The sequence below is a fragment of the Channa argus genome, chromosome 17 (genome assembly GCF_033026475.1).
Source record: "Channa argus isolate prfri chromosome 17, Channa argus male v1.0, whole genome shotgun sequence".
NCBI classification, from domain to species: Eukaryota; Metazoa; Chordata; class Actinopteri; order Anabantiformes; family Channidae; genus Channa; species Channa argus.
This window is the reverse complement of record NC_090213.1, coordinates 9362334-9381978: the sequence shown is the minus strand read 5'-3', so window position 1 is coordinate 9381978 and position 19645 is coordinate 9362334. Positions and strand designations below refer to the sequence as shown.

The 19645-nt window shown below is 41.3% G+C and overlaps 1 protein-coding gene across 2 annotated transcripts in view; it reads right to left on the bottom strand.

The window, feature by feature from the left end:
* foxo3b (forkhead box O3b) overlaps positions 1-19645 on the bottom strand; it is a 40934-nt gene that overhangs the window by 3304 nt on the left and 17985 nt on the right. Inside the window, exons 3-4 of one of the 2 annotated variants that reach the window (XM_067481382.1) lie at positions 443-1908; positions 19-205 (exon numbers count right to left, since the gene is read on the bottom strand). In XM_067481382.1, coding sequence (XP_067337483.1) covers positions 472-1908 — 1437 coding nt within the window. In that variant the 3' untranslated portion in view covers positions 19-205; positions 443-471. Of the gene's footprint in view, positions 1-18; positions 206-442; positions 1909-19645 lie in introns of those variants that run through there. The other variant, XM_067481381.1, reaches the window with a different exon arrangement.

Here is a 19645-nt window from a genome sequence, read left to right as displayed (position 1 = left end):
CATGATTAACTCTGAGTGTCCAGGTTTTACTTGAGATAACTCTGAGCTGATACTGTTACAGAGGCCATATTATGCATACATCAAGGCTCTTTCAAGCCCTTTTTTAAATAACGTTGTATGATTTTCAATTAAAAAATTTTTGGATTTATCTTAAATTGGTCGTCATGCAACAGCTCATCTGGTCAAGTGAGTTTTTTTTTCAGGTCTGGTGTAAAAAAAAAAGACCCCCCCAAGTCAGCTTGCAAAAGTTGGTGTACAGTACTTGGTGAATGTGGGAACTTTGTAGGGAAACAATATATTTTTTACAAGTTTAACAAAGTTTTCTAAATAAACCAAAGGAAAAAAGACCAACATTTAGAGAAACATCTAGAGGTAGAAAAACCTTCTGGCTCTGGCTCAAGTGATTGAGAAAAATGGTGTTGTGGGACATAAACAAACATACCTGCTTTGCTCCTTCCTGGCCTGACTCTTTCAGCCAGGTACCCAACTCTGCTTGGTGCTCGTGAAGTTGCCGACTCCATTCATATTGGCCAGAGAGTCAAAGTTAAAGTCCAGGCCATCTGCTTCCATCAGCTCGTTCTTGATGATTGAGTCCATGTCACACTCAAGGCTGCCGTTGAACATATCTAAATCTAGATCTGTTGGGAAACGGTCCTGACACATCCCTCCACTGCTGCTAACTGTTCCGTTCAGGAAGATTGAAGTGTCAATCTGCATTGAGGAAGACCCATTTCCTCCTAAGGGGGACAGCAGGAGCTGCTTGGCATTAGCCAGATTGTTAGCATCGTTGGCTTGGTTTAGGCCTCCGTTTATAGACCTCAGGGAGCTCTGGTTGTGGTTGTTACTTTGCAGCATCTGTCCTTGGCTAGCTGGAAGTCCTCCAGTGGTCCCAAATGTCATGACGGGATCATTACGAAGCATGATGCTGCGACGAGAGTTTTGGGAAATGATGGCTGCAGCGCTGGTCTGTGACATCAGCGGGTCAGACTGGGTCATCATGACATCGCTGTGGCTGTGGCTGTCTGAGTTAAGCAGGTCTTGTAGTGTCTGGCTGCCAAAGTGAGACATGCTGATGGTGGAGAAAGTGGTCTGATTGTTCTCCTGGATGGTCTGCATGGGGGACGGACGCAGAGAAGAGCCCGTCGTGTGAGGGCCAAAAATTGAGTTACTGTACCCATTACCTCCACTGTTAGAAGAAGAGTTGGAGGAGGGAGAGGATGTGGAGGAAGGTGAGCCTAACCCATTAGGGTTGGACCCAAAAGTAAACCCTGAGGAACCATTTGGAGCAGTCTGACTGGAAGTGGCTGGCACCAAGTTGATGTTGTCTAACAACTCATCCATCATTTCATCTGTGAGTCCATCGTTCAGGTTCATTGTACCTGCCAGGTCTGCCAGACGGGGGAGCTCAGTAGGCACGGCCTTACCATTCGTTGTGGGGTTGCCAGGAGACAATGCTGTACCAGGACTGGAGTAATACATAGGCGAAAGTCGGGGCTCCTCATCGGGCACCTCATCTAGCTCGGGGTTTGCCAGAATGGGTGACAGACGACCACTCAGAGTGCTGGCATTGGAGTTAGTGCGGGAGCGGAAGTCTGTCCAGGCATCTAGCTCCTCACTGCTGCGTGACGTTGGGCTTCCGGGCCACTTGGAGAGACCTGAAGGACTGTCTCCGCCACCGTCACTAGCTGCAGCTGCTGCAGCCTGCAGGGCTGCCTTCTTTTTGGCAGCTCGTCCACGAGCGGACTTGGTATACTTGTTGCTGTTGTCCATGGAGACTGCACGGCGCCGAGGAGCCTTGCCACCCTTCCCTCCCTCTGGATTGATCATCCACCAGGAACTCTTCCCTGTTCCCTCATTCTGCACACGGATGAAACGACTGTGAAGGGAAAGGTTGTGCCGAATGGAGTTCTGTAACACAATGAGAAGCAGAAGAGATTGTGGTGAGCAATGTGTGCAAAATTTCTTTTTAATAATTACGCAAACAGTCTCTGCAATCAATATTATTCTGTTTTGTGCTTTCTTTCCTTTTACTAAAACAACATTCAGTGAAAACCTCTCATTAGGGCCAAAAACACTTATCCATATACCACCCACTATCACTAACTCTGCAGCAGTGCAAACAGTTGGTCTTGGTGACTAACAAAGAAACAAAGCGGAATCCTATTGTTTAAATTCCCCATCCACTAAATATAGGCTTGAGCACATTAGCGTGCAGCAACACACTGATGTCTGGATTGTTCCCACTGTAGCTTTTGTCTTGTGCATATAAGAGAAAAAACACAGTGGTCTATAATCAAGTGTCTCCCCGATTATGAATGACACATTTAAAAAGCCCCTATGTTGTGTAAGGAGACCATTTTGTGTTCTGCTGTGTGTGCCTGTGTGTGAGTGGCTAGTGTGTATTGATCAACTCTAAGCTTCCTTCTTGTGCAAGCCCAAGAGGCTCATTGTGGGGGTATTGGTGCCCATGACAGCTCCTGCTAATGATCAAGAGTTATATTCACAACAAAGTATATGTGTATACACATTAAAAGGCTTAAACTGCAATATAACACCCCTGTTGAATTACTTTATACTCTACTGCTGTGGCCCTAGGCAGGCTGTTGCCAGCCTGTTGTCTGTCCACCACTGTAGTCCTGACTACTGGGGGCACTGCAGTAAAATGTGGCACACACATATAGCCTGACACACACAAAATAACGATGATCAAACTCTTATTTATATCCTAAACACATAATTAGGTCAATATCTGTTCAGTACATTGGTTTATTAAGGTAAAGGTAAATTGCATTATTTGCAACAAGGTGTACAATGAAAAATTTGCATAACTAATACCTTTCTCAACAGCCTCAGTTATACTTTTATTTAATGGAATTGTATTTGACAAATTTTGCAATGCTATCACACTGAGCCAAGTATACATAATAAAATGCACATTAGCATTGGAAGCATGTTGATATTGGGATTCAGGTCAAAGAATTATTACAATGGCTTTGTATAGCCTGTTAGCATTCCTCTACCTGTTAGTGGGCAACAGGACCGCTACATTGCCCATTTTCATTTTCTTCTGCATGGGATTTACATGAATGTGTAGAAGCTTTGATACAGCTACATGTGTTCATACTGGTAACAGTGCATTTCTAAACATTGTCACATTTTAGTTCAACTCATAACCAATACCCCAAATGCTAATGCTTGGTGGAATTGTTTAAGTAAAGCCGGGGACGGCTCATTTTAAAGGAACCAACAAGGATTTCAGTTTGACGTCTTCGAAGGTACACCACAGTTTAAACAAGAGTAAGTCTTATCAGTTTCACTGTTTAATATGACACATGGATATGAAGAATTCACATGATATGTGTACACTGTGGAGATGCAAGTTCAGTTCACTATGTACTTTTAGTTTTCAGTAATTGAATAGTATAGCCTAATTCAAGGGTTGTACGTAAGCTTTGGCTTTACAGTTATTTAGGATTTAAAATTCCATCTTCACTTGATATGCGAGTTACACCCATGCACATGTCCATCTGGACAGCCCCCGCTCGCACACAGACACCCACACAAACCCACACTCACTGCCATCTGGTTACTTAAGAAGACATAATTTCATGGTTTTCATATGACAGCGTAATGATGATACACAAATAGGAAACAAACACTCACACAGACTGAGTCCTTTCATTGCAAATTCCTATTTATCTTAAACTTCTAATGTCACATGACCCAATGAAGACCTTGTCGAATTTGTTATTTTACTTCAGTCTCCTCTTTCCATACACCCTCCCACTTCCAGAGTTTCTGTTGTTTCACAAACACATAGCTCTTATGGTCCCAGAGGGACACTGGGGCTATGCTATATCCTCCCATATAAACAACCCAACCACGGTCCACAACATGCACACATTTTTTCCTCTCTGTTTTTCTCCTATGTATATTTTTACTCCCTAAAACTGTGCAGATTTCTGGGTTCAAACTGGTGCAGGCCAAATGTGTTTCATTTTTGTGGGAATCACAATATTGTTTTCCATAAAGCCATCTCTTCTTCCCTGGGCAACAGTTTACTGACAATTTGGTCTGGATTGTTATTCTGGTCAATCAGAAAGTAGAGGGAGGAGGCTTAAGTTACATTTCTGAATGCTATGTTGGCAAAGTAGGAAAGTTTGATCTCTGGGGCCAAACCTATGACCCTATGTAAGTGTGTGTGTGTATTTGGGAATTTATGTGTTTGTTGTCATGAAATGGCCAGTTTTGCAATTAAACCCTATTGAGGTTTGAGGGATAAAAAAAAAAAATGCAAACATTATTTTTGCAGGACTGTGTGCTTTTTATGACCACACATGTGCATTAGCAAACCCATAAAAACTTGCTTGTAATCATGAATGGAGTGTGTATATGAATGCACATTTCCCAGGTGACCGTATGTGTGTGTGCGGGTGTGTATTCTGTGCAATGAGGTAAGATGAGAAGAGGTACCAGCGAGACCAGTGTTTATCTTCTGCCAGCATCTCTTGAGGCATGATGTAATGTTGCTTTATAACAGAACATTTGACAAATACAGACACACACAAACATATGCACAAGCTAAATGTTTCCATCTACAAGGAAGATGTAAATAGTGGCAGGAGCTAAGGTTTGTAAAGAAAGAAAGATTTTCAGCTGGGATGAATGAGAGCAGAATGAATGGAATGTGAGCCTCTTTCTCCAGCTGCTGAGAACATTTACCTGCCAGCACCTGACACTTCATCAATCCTTTGCCTTGGCTTTATCCTCCACTCTCTTTATCACTGCACTCTCTTTTGTGGCACTGCTTATATTCTTGAAATGGTAGGTGAGATATTCTCACCTGACATCTAACTTGACGCAAAAAGAGATGCAGCAATAGGAGGAAATGGAACATCTGCAACTAAAGCCTGGTGATTTAAAAAAGGCGGGGAAAACATTGGTGGCAAGTTAAAGTGTGAATGAGCAAAGGTGAGAAAAAGGCTGAGAAGATGATTGCTAGTGGAAAGAAAGAACAAAATGTGTGTCCTACATATAATGTGTAATGAAAATTATGTGTGTGTAATAGCAGTAAATCAGTAGTAAAGTAAAGTAGTGAATCATCCCACTCTGCTGCATGAACCTTGTACTCATTATCTCAATCATTCTTAAAAGACAAAATGTTTAAAACATTGAGCATCACCCCAAAAAAAGAATGAAAAAAAAAAGACTTGGGAGGCAGCAAAAGTCCCTCAGATAACTGCAAATAAAATCCAAACGATCTAATTGTGGTTTCTAAACTTTTGTTTTTCTACATTGTCTTTGCTCCAATGTAGACATTTGGTGTCTCCAACAGACCACAGCACATCATTTCTTGTTGCCATGATTTTCAACCAATCAATCAGTCAACATTATGTAAATTCCCAGGGTGTAATTAAACTATTGCTAAACAAAAACATTCTTCATAGGCCCATGTGTAGGAAAATATTAGGAAAACGCACAGCAATCTAAATTTGAGGTGGGGTGTCTTAAATTTAAAATCAGTTCTTTCTATCACACCTGCTTCTGCTTCTTCCCCTTCTGTATTTTAATTGTGTTTTATTTCATTTTTGACTATTTTTTAAATGTTTAAGCCTTTACCAGAGAGCTGTGAACCTAACTCTGAATTTTATTAACCCTGACACAGGAAGATTAGATCAGCTGATCAAAGTCAAATCATTCTTTTCTGAGGACTGTATGTTCACTCCAAGTATGGATAAGTGGATGTGTGTTGAATGAAATAAGCTATCATCAGTGGAAATGCGATACTTTGGTTCACCATGGCAACAGGCAAATAAAGAGCAGAGCTGCCATTTTCAGTGATGACTACAGTCAAGTAGAGTACATGTTTCAGTGCATGGGAACTGACTAGAACACCTCACAGTTGTTTTAATGTCCACGCAGTCCAAGTGTTTTCAGATTCAGGTTTTATTCTAATTGGAGGATAAAACCACAGTGTGTAAGCATCAAATGTAAGGAGAGACATCTGTGTCCCTGTCTCCATACTGATGACTCCTAAAAAACGGGCCTTGGTAGTAAGTAAAGGGAAATTTATCAGTTTAGAATTTGCAGACGACTACTTACAGGGGCTTTGATGTCAAATGTATTTACAAAGAAATGAAATGCTGTTTGTGCTGTCAGTCAACAGGTTATGTTAATGGAGTGCGTTATGGTAAGAAATAGTGACTCGGAGTGGCCATAACTTAAAACGCAGATTTCTCAATCTCAAGTCAGGGTTAACAATTACAGAGTTTACATTACACACGTTCTGGAATACACCTCAGTTAGGCTATTTGCTGAATTTAGCGTATGACCTGTATGTGGTTGTCTGTGTGTGTGTGTGTGTGTGTGTGTGTGTGTGTGTGTGTGTGTGTTTGTGTGTAGACACATTGCTGTGTGAGTGGGATACTGTATGCTTAGTACTGTAGCTCCTCTGGGGTATTCCCATTAATAAAAAAAAGCTCACTGAGACAGCGGCTCTGATTCATAACTCCTACTGTGCAACCGTGAGAGCTAAATAACACACGTACACACACATACACTACTACTGCTTAGAGCAACAGCCTTCCAAGGGATAATGATGCTGTTGTCACTTCCCTGCTAATTTTAGGGATTGTTTTGGAGTCCTCTTTCTTTCGTGACCCACTGTCCCCTTTTTCCCACCTTTTTTGTTATTTTAAAGGATAGTTTGACATTCTAGGAAATACACTTATACTCTTTCTTTCCAAGAGTTGAATAGGATTGATATAATATTTTTATTATTTTGGTAATAGCTAGCTGCCAGTGTTTCTCACCTTAATGTTGCTACCTTGTTGCTGTAATGTTTTCTATAGTTTATAATTGTACACCCCTGTTCTTATAACGAGAAAATGCTGCGTCGACAGAGTGAACTGTTTGTGAGAGCAGTTATCTTCAGTATGTTCCCTAGTGTAGTATTTTTGAAGTCAACTAACTGAAAGTACCCTGACAAAGCTGAACTTGCTCCATGAGACAGGCCCTATCTGTATGTGTGTGTGTGTGTGTGTGTGTGCGCGTGTGTGTGTGTGTGTGCGTGTGTTCGCGCACCAGCTGCAGGCAGAGATCAGGAACACAGAGGCCTTTTTGTCCATCAGCAACATGTGGGAACAATTAATCACTGTCAGCAACCATGCTAGGAATCTCTTTCTCCTTTCCCTCATTATTCTGACTTTTGAAAGGTGCGTAGGAGGGGACTCATGTGTTTGCTATGTACGTTTGAATGTGGATTGAGTACACTGCGTTGAAGATATTAAAGAGGCACTTTTAGGTCTTCTGTAAGGGAATTAGAACCATTTATTAACACTGATGATACAGAAATGAACACCTGTGAGGTCATTCAGAGGCAGACTCCACTGATTGGTCCAATGTATTCTGAAAGTGCCTTCTAATTGGTTGCAGCAGCTTATTCCAGCCGTGGTGACTGGTGGAGTGAAATTGGTTCGCGTAGCTAGGCAGTGCAGAGAAGGGAGGGTCCACACGGTGTTGCAAGTGTATTTCATCACTCAGTTACAGCACATATCTGAACTCAAATGTACGATCTGGGTCAGTTTCCTTTTGTCAGACTTCCAAACTCTGCGTGAGCCTGAGAAAAACTGTTTATCCCAATCCCAACACACCCTGCACTACCTTTAGGGGTAAGAAAATACAGTGTAAAAACACACTTCCACTGCTCTTCAGGTGTACTGCTGTGGGAAAGCATTAGGTCAGTTGCTGAGTCAGGAGTCTCACTCAAAGGTCAAAGTACTATGGGGTTGCATTGTACAACTTAGTCCCTCCCCTTGAAGCCTTCTATCTGCTTTGATTGGACAAACTCTGTGACCTGAGCCTTACAACTTTGGTGTGCTGGTGTACCACCAACACGGTGCCTACAATGTGTGTGAGTGTCCTGGCCAAATATAACCACATTTTATCAGCCATTATGTAAACCATCACTAATCTCTAGTCTTATGTCAACAGTGGCCGCTGCTGGGTCAAGCTGAAAACTTGCGCAACTTGCGAGACCATTTGGTGCAAGGCACTAACAATGGAGTGTGGCTGAAATTGGGCTTGTCCTCCCCTGAAGTGCTCTTTCTTAGGACAATGCAAAGAAGATTAACTTTATTTAAGCAGGTGACAGGAAGTGCCCAGATAAATAACAACAGATAAATAAAAACTATAAAATGCTATACAGCAAACATAATAGCCACACAAGATGATGGACCTTCTTATTAATTTCTTTAAAAGAGAGAACAAACTCTGGCTTTAAAGGATACAGCATATTCAATAATTCCCAATAATTTAATCGATACACAAACAAAGAAGTAAACAAGAACTTAAACCAAAGATTATAAGATACAAATACCTGTCATATTTTGACAAGTGCTGGAAAAAAAATTATAGTTGTATAAAAATGTAGAAAAAAATAGTTAATAAAAAGAACAGGCGCAAAGTATTATATTTCTGAGCACTGCCTTTGTTGCGGGGAAAAAATTGTGAATCCAAATTTTGCAAAAGTCGTACAATGTGTATTTTGCTAAGTGAGTTATAGTGTAAGGTTCAGGCATAGACAACGTGCAGGTATTTGATACGTATAGCTGGGTTTATAAATACATAAATAACCTGGCTGGTCTGTGCTAACTGTTATTTACTGTGTGACCCTAGACAAACACAGTCAAAAAAACACCCACACATTTGGTCTGGGCTCCAGCTGCCCTGAGCTCTGGACTGCAGACAGAACATTCCATTCTCTTCAATCATATGCGCGTTTCCCGGCCAGAAGCTGGGTGTCTCTTGCAGCTTGTGTGTGCATCAGTTGTATTTCTGTGTGTATGTGTGTATGCAGAAGGAATCCTGTTGCACCTCATTCTGCTTAGCGTTCTTCTCTCACCCTCCTTTTTTTGTGAACAGACTAAGATTTTCATGAACACACACACAGACAGAGAAACAGACTTAGATTTTAAAACAATTCAGGAAGTCGATTTTTCTTTTTTATTAAAAAAAGTGTCTCATTCAATCTATAATACTTTATTTAAACTGACAAATCCGTCATTAAGGCGTGAACAGCGATATCAAATTTTCTGGTAGAACTGCTTTCTTAGAGTTGTGACCTTGTAAAATCATGGAAAAGCCTGCTCTTGTCATCACTGAGAGCTCGCTACTGCAAAGTCACCCCCCCCCCCCTCCCCTTTCTGTGTTTCCCATCTGTTGTCCTCTCCCTCTTTTCTTTTATACTTTTTGCCTGGATCTAAGGTGGCCCAGGCCGTTTATGTTCACATGCTAAAAGATGTACTTATTTACTCTTATATTTCGTCCAATAGCAGGGTCGGAGATGGGGGGAGTTGGCCAACCCATCCCACTTCAAACAGCCAATCAGTGCAAAGGCATCATTGCTCACGTTAGCCATCCCAGTGAGGCTTTATTGGGTCAGTGTGTTTTGATCAGTGCTGGATTGTCACCTCAGTACCATGTGCCCCATGCTCCATAGGGCTGTTAACTACATATACACACACAGCCACACAGTGCAAGGTGAATTGGTGTGTAAAAAAACCCACAAAGCAGCAGGAAAATCTTTCATTACATATTATCATTATTTGGATCCTAAAAAAACAAAGAAAATCTGATTTCTGTCATCCATACAAAAGGCTGAACTTATAAGGCATAAACAGTCGGTGTACATTGCACGAACACACTGTTTATTAAGTCTCAGTGTGAGATGTGTGCACTTTGCTTTGGGACATACACACACACAGGACATCCCTGCTGGGTTTTATCAACCTGAGTTCCAGGACACAGTGTCCTTAAACTACAGAGCAACTGTGCCTGCCAAAAACACACACGCACTCGTGTCAGTCTATACTTGTGAGGATACTTACTGACATAATGCAATCCACACGCACACAATTACACACACACACACACATAGGAGTTCACTGACAACAGAAACATCTCAGCGGAGGCAAAGACGACTCAGACAGAGACAGAGGGAGAACCAGACAGGGAGTGAAGTAGCAGCAAATAAGAGAACTGAATGTATCTAAAGATTTATAACTGTTTTAGTTATAAATCTATTTATTTATGAGTTTATTAAATAAAAAAAAAGTTGTGCCAAACCTATTTAGTGCACACGCTGATAAGTGTACAAAGACTTGGTTGTATGAGTCAAAATGTCTGTCATGACAGTTTTGCAATTCAGTGACAAACAGTCCAATTCTGCGAATATCTGCTTTGAGTAAAGTACTTTGTCAAATTGATTCTGTTACATTCTGTAAACTCAAAAATACACTACTAGTAACCACCTTATTACACAGCTAAAATGCTCTATAACTATGGTTTAATTACAGTAAAAATAAGTAAATAAGAAGCAAACTTTATTATATAGCCATATTGTCCTTAACCTATATTGTAATAACAATAAAAAATGGGGTCAAGCAAGGGGTCACTTTATTTTATATGCTGTTTATTCTACACTTAAAAGAGATTTTCAAATATTTTTTTTGCTAATGGTACAACCAGATATGTAAATGGGAAAGTTACCTTAGTAAAAACAATCATACAAAATCTCTACTCACTGAGAAAGCTACGCAGTAGATTTGCATACTTTACTACCTTACTTCCACATGACAAATAAATCCTAAAATGAACTCATTTTCAAATGTCCATTTAATCTGTCAAACTCTTTTGATCTGTTATAAAATTAAAAAACACACAGGGGATTTCTGTAGGACATTATAAGCCATCTGCCAGTCAGTCAATCCAGCCAGAGGGAACATGCTTTTAATATATTTGGTGATAAACTGCTGGTGGATTTAAAATAAGTATTTGCTGTGTGAAATGAATGTTGTTTGGGTTTGTCTGTGGGGTTGGGTTGATAGATCCTCTGCCCCGGCATGATGACAACACTGCGGTGACTTGCAGGCTGCCCTTTTTAAGAACTACGACTATTTCAACATCTGACATCTAAAAATAGTGAGGGACCAGAGGGCAAGTCTGCTAGTGACGATTATCGTATTTATCCTGGCATATGAGCGCCATGATGACAGGCGCACTCTAATACACACAAAACCACACACACTGTAGGAATGCACAGTGGTGTGGTGGTGCGTAAAGCACATGATTATCCTGAGAGAAGAAGGGTAAAAGGCAGGAGAGGCCACTCACCAAATGATTCAACTGGTAACCATTACAGAGCTTTTCTATGTGTATAGGTGATTAATGAGTCCTTCAAACTATGACTGACTACGAGTGGAGAGATTGAGAAATGTGAAGGGAGATGGAGGGAGAAGGCTAGATAAAAAGTAGAGAAAGAGGGCAGCCTCAGTGTTAAGACTAGCAGGGTGTCCACTTGATTAATTACAATTATGTGCAATATGAGCGCCACAGAGCAGTGGAGATAAATAGGGAGGAGGGGGAAGGTCACAATCATTCATAATTATCAGGAACAGGAATGCTGCTATTCCTGTGGGAAGATATGATGTAGGTGACAAGAGATACTGCACATTAGGGAAATGAGGACTGCTATCTACACCTCAAGCCTCAGGCCCATTTCAAGGGCAATGGAGTAGAGAAGTGGGAGGATTTATTTTTGGCATTCAGGGTTTGAAAAGAAAAGTCCTATTCATTCTGTAACATGATTCACAAGAAGCAACAATAAGAATCGATAACCAGTCAAAATGTGTTCGTAATTATTTCAGGCTGACATTATTTTCATGTAATTTTTTTTTTGTGGGAAAAGGGTTATTTTCATTTGCAGTAGTTAGTTAGTTGTAATTCTTGTATCTGTCACTCTGACAATTTTTGGTTAATGTGGTCACTGCACAACAATCAGTGGAATATGTTCCATATAATCTACTGTGCAACAAAAGCAGTCGTCCCTGGTCACGGCTATATGTTGAAGTGTCTCTGGGAAAGACACTGAACAGCCCATTCCCATCCCACGCTGTGCAGTGCTGGTCCAAGCCCGGTAAAAATTGGGGACAGTTGCATCATGAAGGGCATCCGGCAGAAAAACTGCCAAACCAACATGCGGACAATGATCCGCTGTGGCGACCCTGAACTCACGAAAGCCGAAAGGACAAAGAAAATAAATAAAAAATAAAAAATAAATTACAAACTAACTTTTATTAACTTTTTAGGCTAATTACTTAACCTTTCATTTGTTAGTGAAACACTCTGGAAAGGGAAACTTTGACTGTAGGTTGAACTTTTCATAACTCTTGTTCGCACTAAAGCTATACCCTGTAACAAAAGATCACAATCTACAAGTGAAATAGTTTAGCAATTGCTGCATTACACAATCTCTAGGGCCAATGTGCAGAACTGCACACACATTGATAGGTGTTAATTTTAGGCATGATGAGTTAATGACAGTTGTAAGTGACTTAAAAGGTAATAAACTTAATTCATTACATTATGAAGACTTAAAGGTCTTCATAATGTTCCCAATGTGCGTGTGTCCTGTAAGACAGTGAAAAAATCTGCTCACTCACAAATTTCAAACATGCAGGATTAACTCTTTTTTTCTGCCTTTTCTCGGGTGTTTGCTGTATTAAAAAACACTGCATATAAACATACTCATAAAAACGTCCAACACACACCTCAACTCCCACAGACATACATGCATAGTTTTGCCCCTGACTTTGTGCATGTATGTTGACATGTCATGTCATTGTCTGTTTCTGTGTGATTGTGTGTTGTGAATAGAATCCAGAACCTGCCTAAAACGCCTCAGGGCTGTATTCAGGTCACACCCACAGGACTTAGCCTGGTTTAAAGGGTAGGCTCATTTTCTACCTGTTGACGTATGCGGTTTAATAACCTCTCAAACCTTCAATTAACTCAGCTGAAGGTGAGCTATGATCTTATTGAGAGAGATTAAAGTGATAATAGCATTACACATAATCATGTGGACTAACTAAACAGTATGCTACAAATCTAGTTTGTGCCTGATTGTTTGGAACAGCAGTGTGCTGCTTCTTGTTTGTATGTGTACCCGTGTGTGTGTGAGTGCGTGTGTGTTTTGAGGTTTGGTGCAGCAGTGGAGTTCACATCTGGTCCAGATTAGTGTTGGGGCCCTGCTGGTGCTCATGGGGCTCTTCACTCTAATGGTGCTAAAAACAGATACAGTACACACTCTGACATACACACGCAAATCAGACCACAGCCACTGATTTTTACCGTATGTTGCACCATGACACACACTTAAAGGATAACTTTGTTGTTTTTACAGCTTTAGTTTCTTAGTTTTGGCTTTCATTCCTTGTTGTAATAATAAAAGTATAATTACCAGGTTAGTTTTTGAGATATGGGAACACTGTGACACTGTGACATACATGTGCAGCCAGACAACTGTACAGATTTACAGAAACAAACCCATTTCATTTCAAAGGTAAAATAGAAATTAAATACTTCATTGTTTACAACAGTTCATTGTAAACAACCCTCTCAGTTTACACACTCTATTACTGTATGGAAAATTATCTCAGTTTAGGTGTGATTCCTTGGAAAAATCCAGCTAAACTTTGTTTACAGCCAGCCCCATTGCTTTGTAACCTTAATTTTTTTTCTTCTCACACCATGTAGTATCAATGTCTATGAAGATATACAATAATCTAATACTCAGCTGATGGAACACAAGAAAAGTGTGTGTATGTGAGAGCGAGAGCGTGAGAGAGAGAGAGAGAGAGAGAGAGAGAGAGAAGTACAATCAGTGGTTTTTCTCACCCCTCTACACAGTTTCCCAAGCAGTGAGTTTGTACTTTGCTAAGTTACAGAAATGGTCAGACATAGTCCCACAATGACGTCAGAACTGTGTGTGGGGGAGGAGACTTCTGAAACTGTCGTACCAGCTGACGAACAGTTTAAAAGAGTCACAAATAACAAAGAAAAGTAGACACTGTGTAGTTTAGTCTTTGAGTCACTTCAGTTCTTTGACCCTGAACTCTGCATCAGTTTTTCTGTTTGATCACATGTTTATTTGTGTACGCACATGTGTGTGTGTATACACGGCAAACTCTGCTGTGTCTGCACTTTAAGGTCTGCTTGCTCTCTTCCTCCTACACTCCATCCAAGCAGCTGGAGAAAGGAAATGAGGTGGTGGTGGTGGTAAAATACACACACACAAACGCACATGCACACACATTGTATATGGATCACACATTTGAGATCCTAACCTTTGCAAGGCAAACACCCAATGACCCAATTGCTGACAAAGATACACATACATACTGTTAAAACACACACTAACTGCACACATTGGAAGAGTTTCTTCTTAACACCCCACCACCCCGTTTTTTATGCCCCTCTGAGAAGTCACATGACTTCCTGCTTTGAGACCAAAGGAAGGAGCAAGCAGCAGTTTTCCTTCACTGTCTTTTCTTATCTTGGCTTGGTTTGATTAATTGTGCACATGGATTTCATAGTTTGCCTCAACACTCCGGTGACTTTACTAAGAGTTTGTCAGCAACTGCTGCTCTACCAGAGGATGTTTTCAAGGGACAGAGCAACCAGGCCTTTGATGTTCCATACAGCAGTAAAAAAGTATTTGTCTCTTGTCTGTCTGTTCCTGGAGAAACCAGGAAACCAATTAACCCAATTCACCCATCTCTGTGTGCATTTTTGTCACGCATAAATATTACTTATTACTTGTGTGTATCACTAGGTGTCGGTTCGTGAAGGTTTGTTTGTGTAGTAGTGAGTGCCCAAGCTTACAGGTCCATGTGTGGGGCATGCTTCTGTTAAGCTTATTAATCATTTCCAAAGGGGATGATGATGACACGGTCATGATGCCATACTTGGACTCTGTTGTGTCAGCTAAAATCTGCACATCTTTCTCACTATAATTCAGCCATTTTGGCATGTCTGTGTGTTTGTGTTCCTTTCTGTCATTGCTCACATTTTAAGGCTTTTCAGCTCCCTGTCTTACCACTCTTCCTTTTTGCGCACAGTCTATTTACACATGGGACAGAAGTGGTGAGTGACTCAATACTGAACCCTGATTTCAGCTGTGTGTGCAGTTGCTGGAGACAGGACATGGACTCTAAACAGTCTTTAAACCACAGATGTAGGAGGGTGCACTAACTGAGCTGCACATAACACAACAAAGGCTCACTTTTTTGTGCTTCTTGGCTGTTTTTGTTCTTAACTTTACTTTTTAGATCTTCCCGTTAATTGTTTTTAAATTGTTTATATGACTTCTGCTCTTTTGATTAAAGGACAGCAGTCCTTTCACCAACTGTGCTGCGCTTTGTGCTACTTCTTTTCATACTTTGTTTTTAATAAAAAATACACAATAGAAAGTGACAGGAAGTCTGGTGGGGTGGGGTGTGAGTGCAGGATAGGTTATTAATCTGACTGCAATGAATTTTTAAATATGCCAAAGATGCTTTGTCCAAAAGGAACCACTATTTCTTCACTCTTTAGCTTTGCAGGACGTACAACCAAACATGTCTTCCCCACATGCAAGTCAAGCTGTTTCTCTCATGAAACAAGCAATGAAGCTCATTAAACACACTATTAATCTTGATATGTACTGACATTGCTTTTTCTTTGCATGTCTGAGTCCAGACTCCACACACCTCTTTTCTGTTGTTTGGCGTTTGATGTGACCTCCAGTGCCACGGTGACACTGCTGGAATTTCATTAGTAAAGTTGAAGCAGATTGTATATTGTTTTTAGGCCTCAATTTTTTTGTGGACCCTAGGGTAACCTGATCTGAACATTTGGGCTCCAGTGTACCCTGTGCAGAGAGTGTTCAGCTGGGACACAAGAGGCCCTCCTCTGCCTGCCATCATCCTTCTTTGTCTGGGCCCTGTCAGGCGCTCACGGCTTAGTTCTCCTCTTCATACATGAGAACACACTGTGAGTACCGTTCACATCTCAGGCTGGTTTGTTCTTACACCCACCAACATGTTGTACACATCCAAGTGTACACACAGAAACACACACAGTCAAGTGAACAGTAGCCTCTATTGAATCTCAACAGCTCCACACCACGCCACCTTACCCTTCCTTCCCACATGCAGCATTTTCACTTTATATTACCGAACTATTAATAGACACTGACAACTGCACATATACTCCTGCTGTCGGATGTGTGACTAAATGTATTCGTCACTATGCTAAGTTTTAAGGGTTTCTGATTTCGAGATGGACATGCATGCATGTGTTCACAGGGAAAACTGTAGTCACATGGAACTAAGTAATCTCCTCACCTAAGCTGTGCCTGACGGCATTACCCAGGTAGTGAAATAACGACATCAGAACAAAAAGAAAGCACAGAGTCTATGTATAAATGTTTATGTGTTACTTTGTTAATGTTTATGGAATAAACTAAATTTGGTGACAGATTAACGGGCACAGAAGGGTATAGCTGGAGCCTGATCTCATGAATGAGTCTCTATCCTCTGCATTAAACCCTCCTCCTAGTCATCAATTCTCTCCTTTCTTATTATTTGTCTGTCCTCTCCCTTACAGCTCCCTTTGTGATTATTTTTTTCTCCTATTTTGCTCTGACGTTTTTTCATTGGCTGCTTCTGTATTTTTCTGTCATCTCCCACTCTTTTCTCTCCCTCTTTGAAAGGTCCTTTCTAAGTCAACTTTCTGCAACAAAAGCTGTATGGTGGCACTAGTTGGCTGTAGGCCAACACTCTGCTCGCTGGCTCTTTCACCCTCTGTGCTGGTGAGCAGCAATCCCTCAATCTGCCCCCCCCTCCACTCTCCTCTTTCTTCCTCTTTTTGTTTTCCCTCCTCCACATTCTTTTCTCCAAGAAGGCAGAGTGGGTAGAAAGTGTGAGATATCAAACTGTTGAAAACACGTATGAACGCTGTGAGGTGAGAGTGGAGCTGTAGGGCTCAGTGCTTCTGAAAGGGGTGTGTCTGCTAATCTTTTTGGGCTTGTGTGTGAAGGCCTTTTAAACCGGACAGGGGAGAAAAAAAAGGGAAGAAGAAGAGTGGAGGGAGGAAAAAACAACGGCAAAGAAAGCGCTGACAGACTTTTCAGACCAGTGGGCCCCTTTCTGAGCGAGTGCTACCACATACTAAAGAAAATAAATAAATAAATAAATAAATGTCTTGTTGATGAATACTAGTCACGCAACAAGTTCACATTCGGACTGCCAGTGTACAAGGAAGACAGAGGGTGGAAGAGGCGATGATAAGCACATACTGGACTTTGCAGAAAACTGTACAAAAAGATAAGTGATTTCAGGTGTCCAGGTGCAACGTCCGGGCGAAAATCTAACTTCTGAACTGACATGCTGACCAGTCACCCTTGTGCAGCACGTGCAGTCAGCAGCCGCCAGCCTCAAACTGCCTGAAATAACCAAAGGAAAGGGGAAGTTGTGGTGTTACATGAGTTGGTTGGTCTGTCGCTTGTTTGCCCGGTCATGAGATCAAGGAGGAAGAAGGAGCAGAGGCTGTAGCTGTGGGTTTATGTTGTAACATAAAATGAAATAACATGACATATAGTGTAATAAAATATTCTCTGTTTTTTTAAAGGTAAATAGTGCACATCTCTCCTGAGACCTCCTCACTCAAATTCCTTCAAATACCTCAGTGTACTGCATTACACTCAAGTTGTATTTGTGGATCAATCTGTGGTCGCACTCTTGTAATGTGTGTGTGTGTGTCCATGTGTTTCTATAGGCGCTGAATATATACTGCACTAGATCGTCCATACTTTAACGCACCAAAGAGGAAGCTGATGTGTTGTGAAATTTGGTAGTTGCTGTCTTGTGAAGACTGATAGTACATCTGATTCTCTAGTTGCTTTTAGGGTATGATGTGGTTAGCTTAGCTTAGCTTAGCATAATGACTGGAAATTTTAAGCCTGGCTAGCACCTTTAAAATTAAAGTTATACCTCATTTATTTAATAGATATAATCTATCATAGTATTGTACTTTTTTGTATGAATCAAACAAATAACACAGTGTATTGAACTTTATGGGTGCTAGCAGATTTTGTTACCTTTGGCACAGCCAGGTTTGTCATGCTAATACCAGACTTTATGCTATGCTAGGCTAACCAACTGCTGGATCCAGCTTTATACCAGTTGGTATTTGAGAGTTGTATACATCTTCACAAACAACTCTACACAAAACAGCAAATACGTGCATTTTCTGTGTTTATACTTCATATTAGAAAAGACACATAACAGAGGTCTGAGACTATAGTGTTACTGGTTTAAGTCCTCACAAATATGGTAACAAACTGTAGACGTGACTGATTCCAGGTATGCTTTTGTGTCAAGTGATGACATCACTGGACCAACCAGTATGGCAGCACTCGATGGCATCAGATCAAACTGCATGTCCATCGTCTGCATGGTCAGACTCTGACTAAGCTTGTCCACTATGTGTGTGTACAAGTGTGTGTGTGTGTGTGTGTGTGTGCGCATCTTTTGTTGTTTTTCGGTTAGTTTTCCCAGAGTGCCCTGGAGTAAAAACCGTTTCGTCAGTCAGGTTTGTCTGGTGTGCTGTTCCACAGTAAGTGGGACAGTAGCTGGCCGAGTAAGAGGGTAAAATCAGACTGAAGTCATCCAGTGTGGGTGTGTGTGTGTGTGTGTGTGTGTATATGCATGATTGTAGGTGGGTGGGGAAGAACTGCCTACATCCATCATAATGAGTTCAAAGCTAGGGCAGAGGGAGAGGAAGACAGAGACAAGATTTAAAAAAGGAGAAAGCCAGACGGGCAGGAATTTATTTCATGTGGGCAAGGCTGCATCTAAAATGCACTGAGTGCTACAGTATAAAATGATGGGTTCCTAATAAAAGAAAATGCAGGCGAGTGTAAAAGTGTGAGGTATCTAGACAGACAGACAGACAGACCGAGATGGCTGCAGAGAACACAAACTGCTGCAGGGTGGTTTTAATATGAAGTATGTAGACAGACATGGGTGCAGAGGGAGTAGTAAAGTAAAGTGTACAAGTCTTTATTTTGTCTGCTTTTCACAGTGTGCTTGTCTGGGTTAGACTACTATGGGCAACGCCTAGGGAGCACCACTTATGGGGGGTGCTTGAGTGTGTGTTTGTGGGAGCACTTAGGGGTAGAGTGTGCACTGTAGAAGAATTTGGGTTAACGTGAATTATTCACTGGTGAAGCTGAGTAGAGCAGTGCAGAACAGACGTCTCCTCAGGGCAGCACACTCATTTTAAAAGCTGGAATAGGAACACGACATGTGGGGTAGCTGAGTCTGGATTGCTGTGTGTATCGATGGGTTTACGGTGTCCACAAAGTCACAACCAAGCCGATTAAATAACCAAATGATTCGCTATTGAAGTTGTTTGTGGTCCACAGCTCTGTGAGGACACCCTCTGATCAGTGTCTGTAAACCATGCAATGAGTAGTAGGGTTTATAGTAGATTTTCTCCTTTCACTGAACCCCCTTTTTCACGATAACTGTTTTCTTTTCTCCTCCGCCTCCTCACACATTGAAACACACCAAAAAAAATAAATACCCTGTGCTGCTCTATCCACCAGGACTTTTCTGTTTGGATAATGTAACACACTGTACTATTGCACTGTTCAGTGCAACAGGGCACCCTATGTTAAATTATTCCCTTCCCCTACCTACGCTCCTCTGCCCCTCTTCCTTCTCCTCCGCCTCTCATCCTTAACTACCCTTCCTCCTTAACT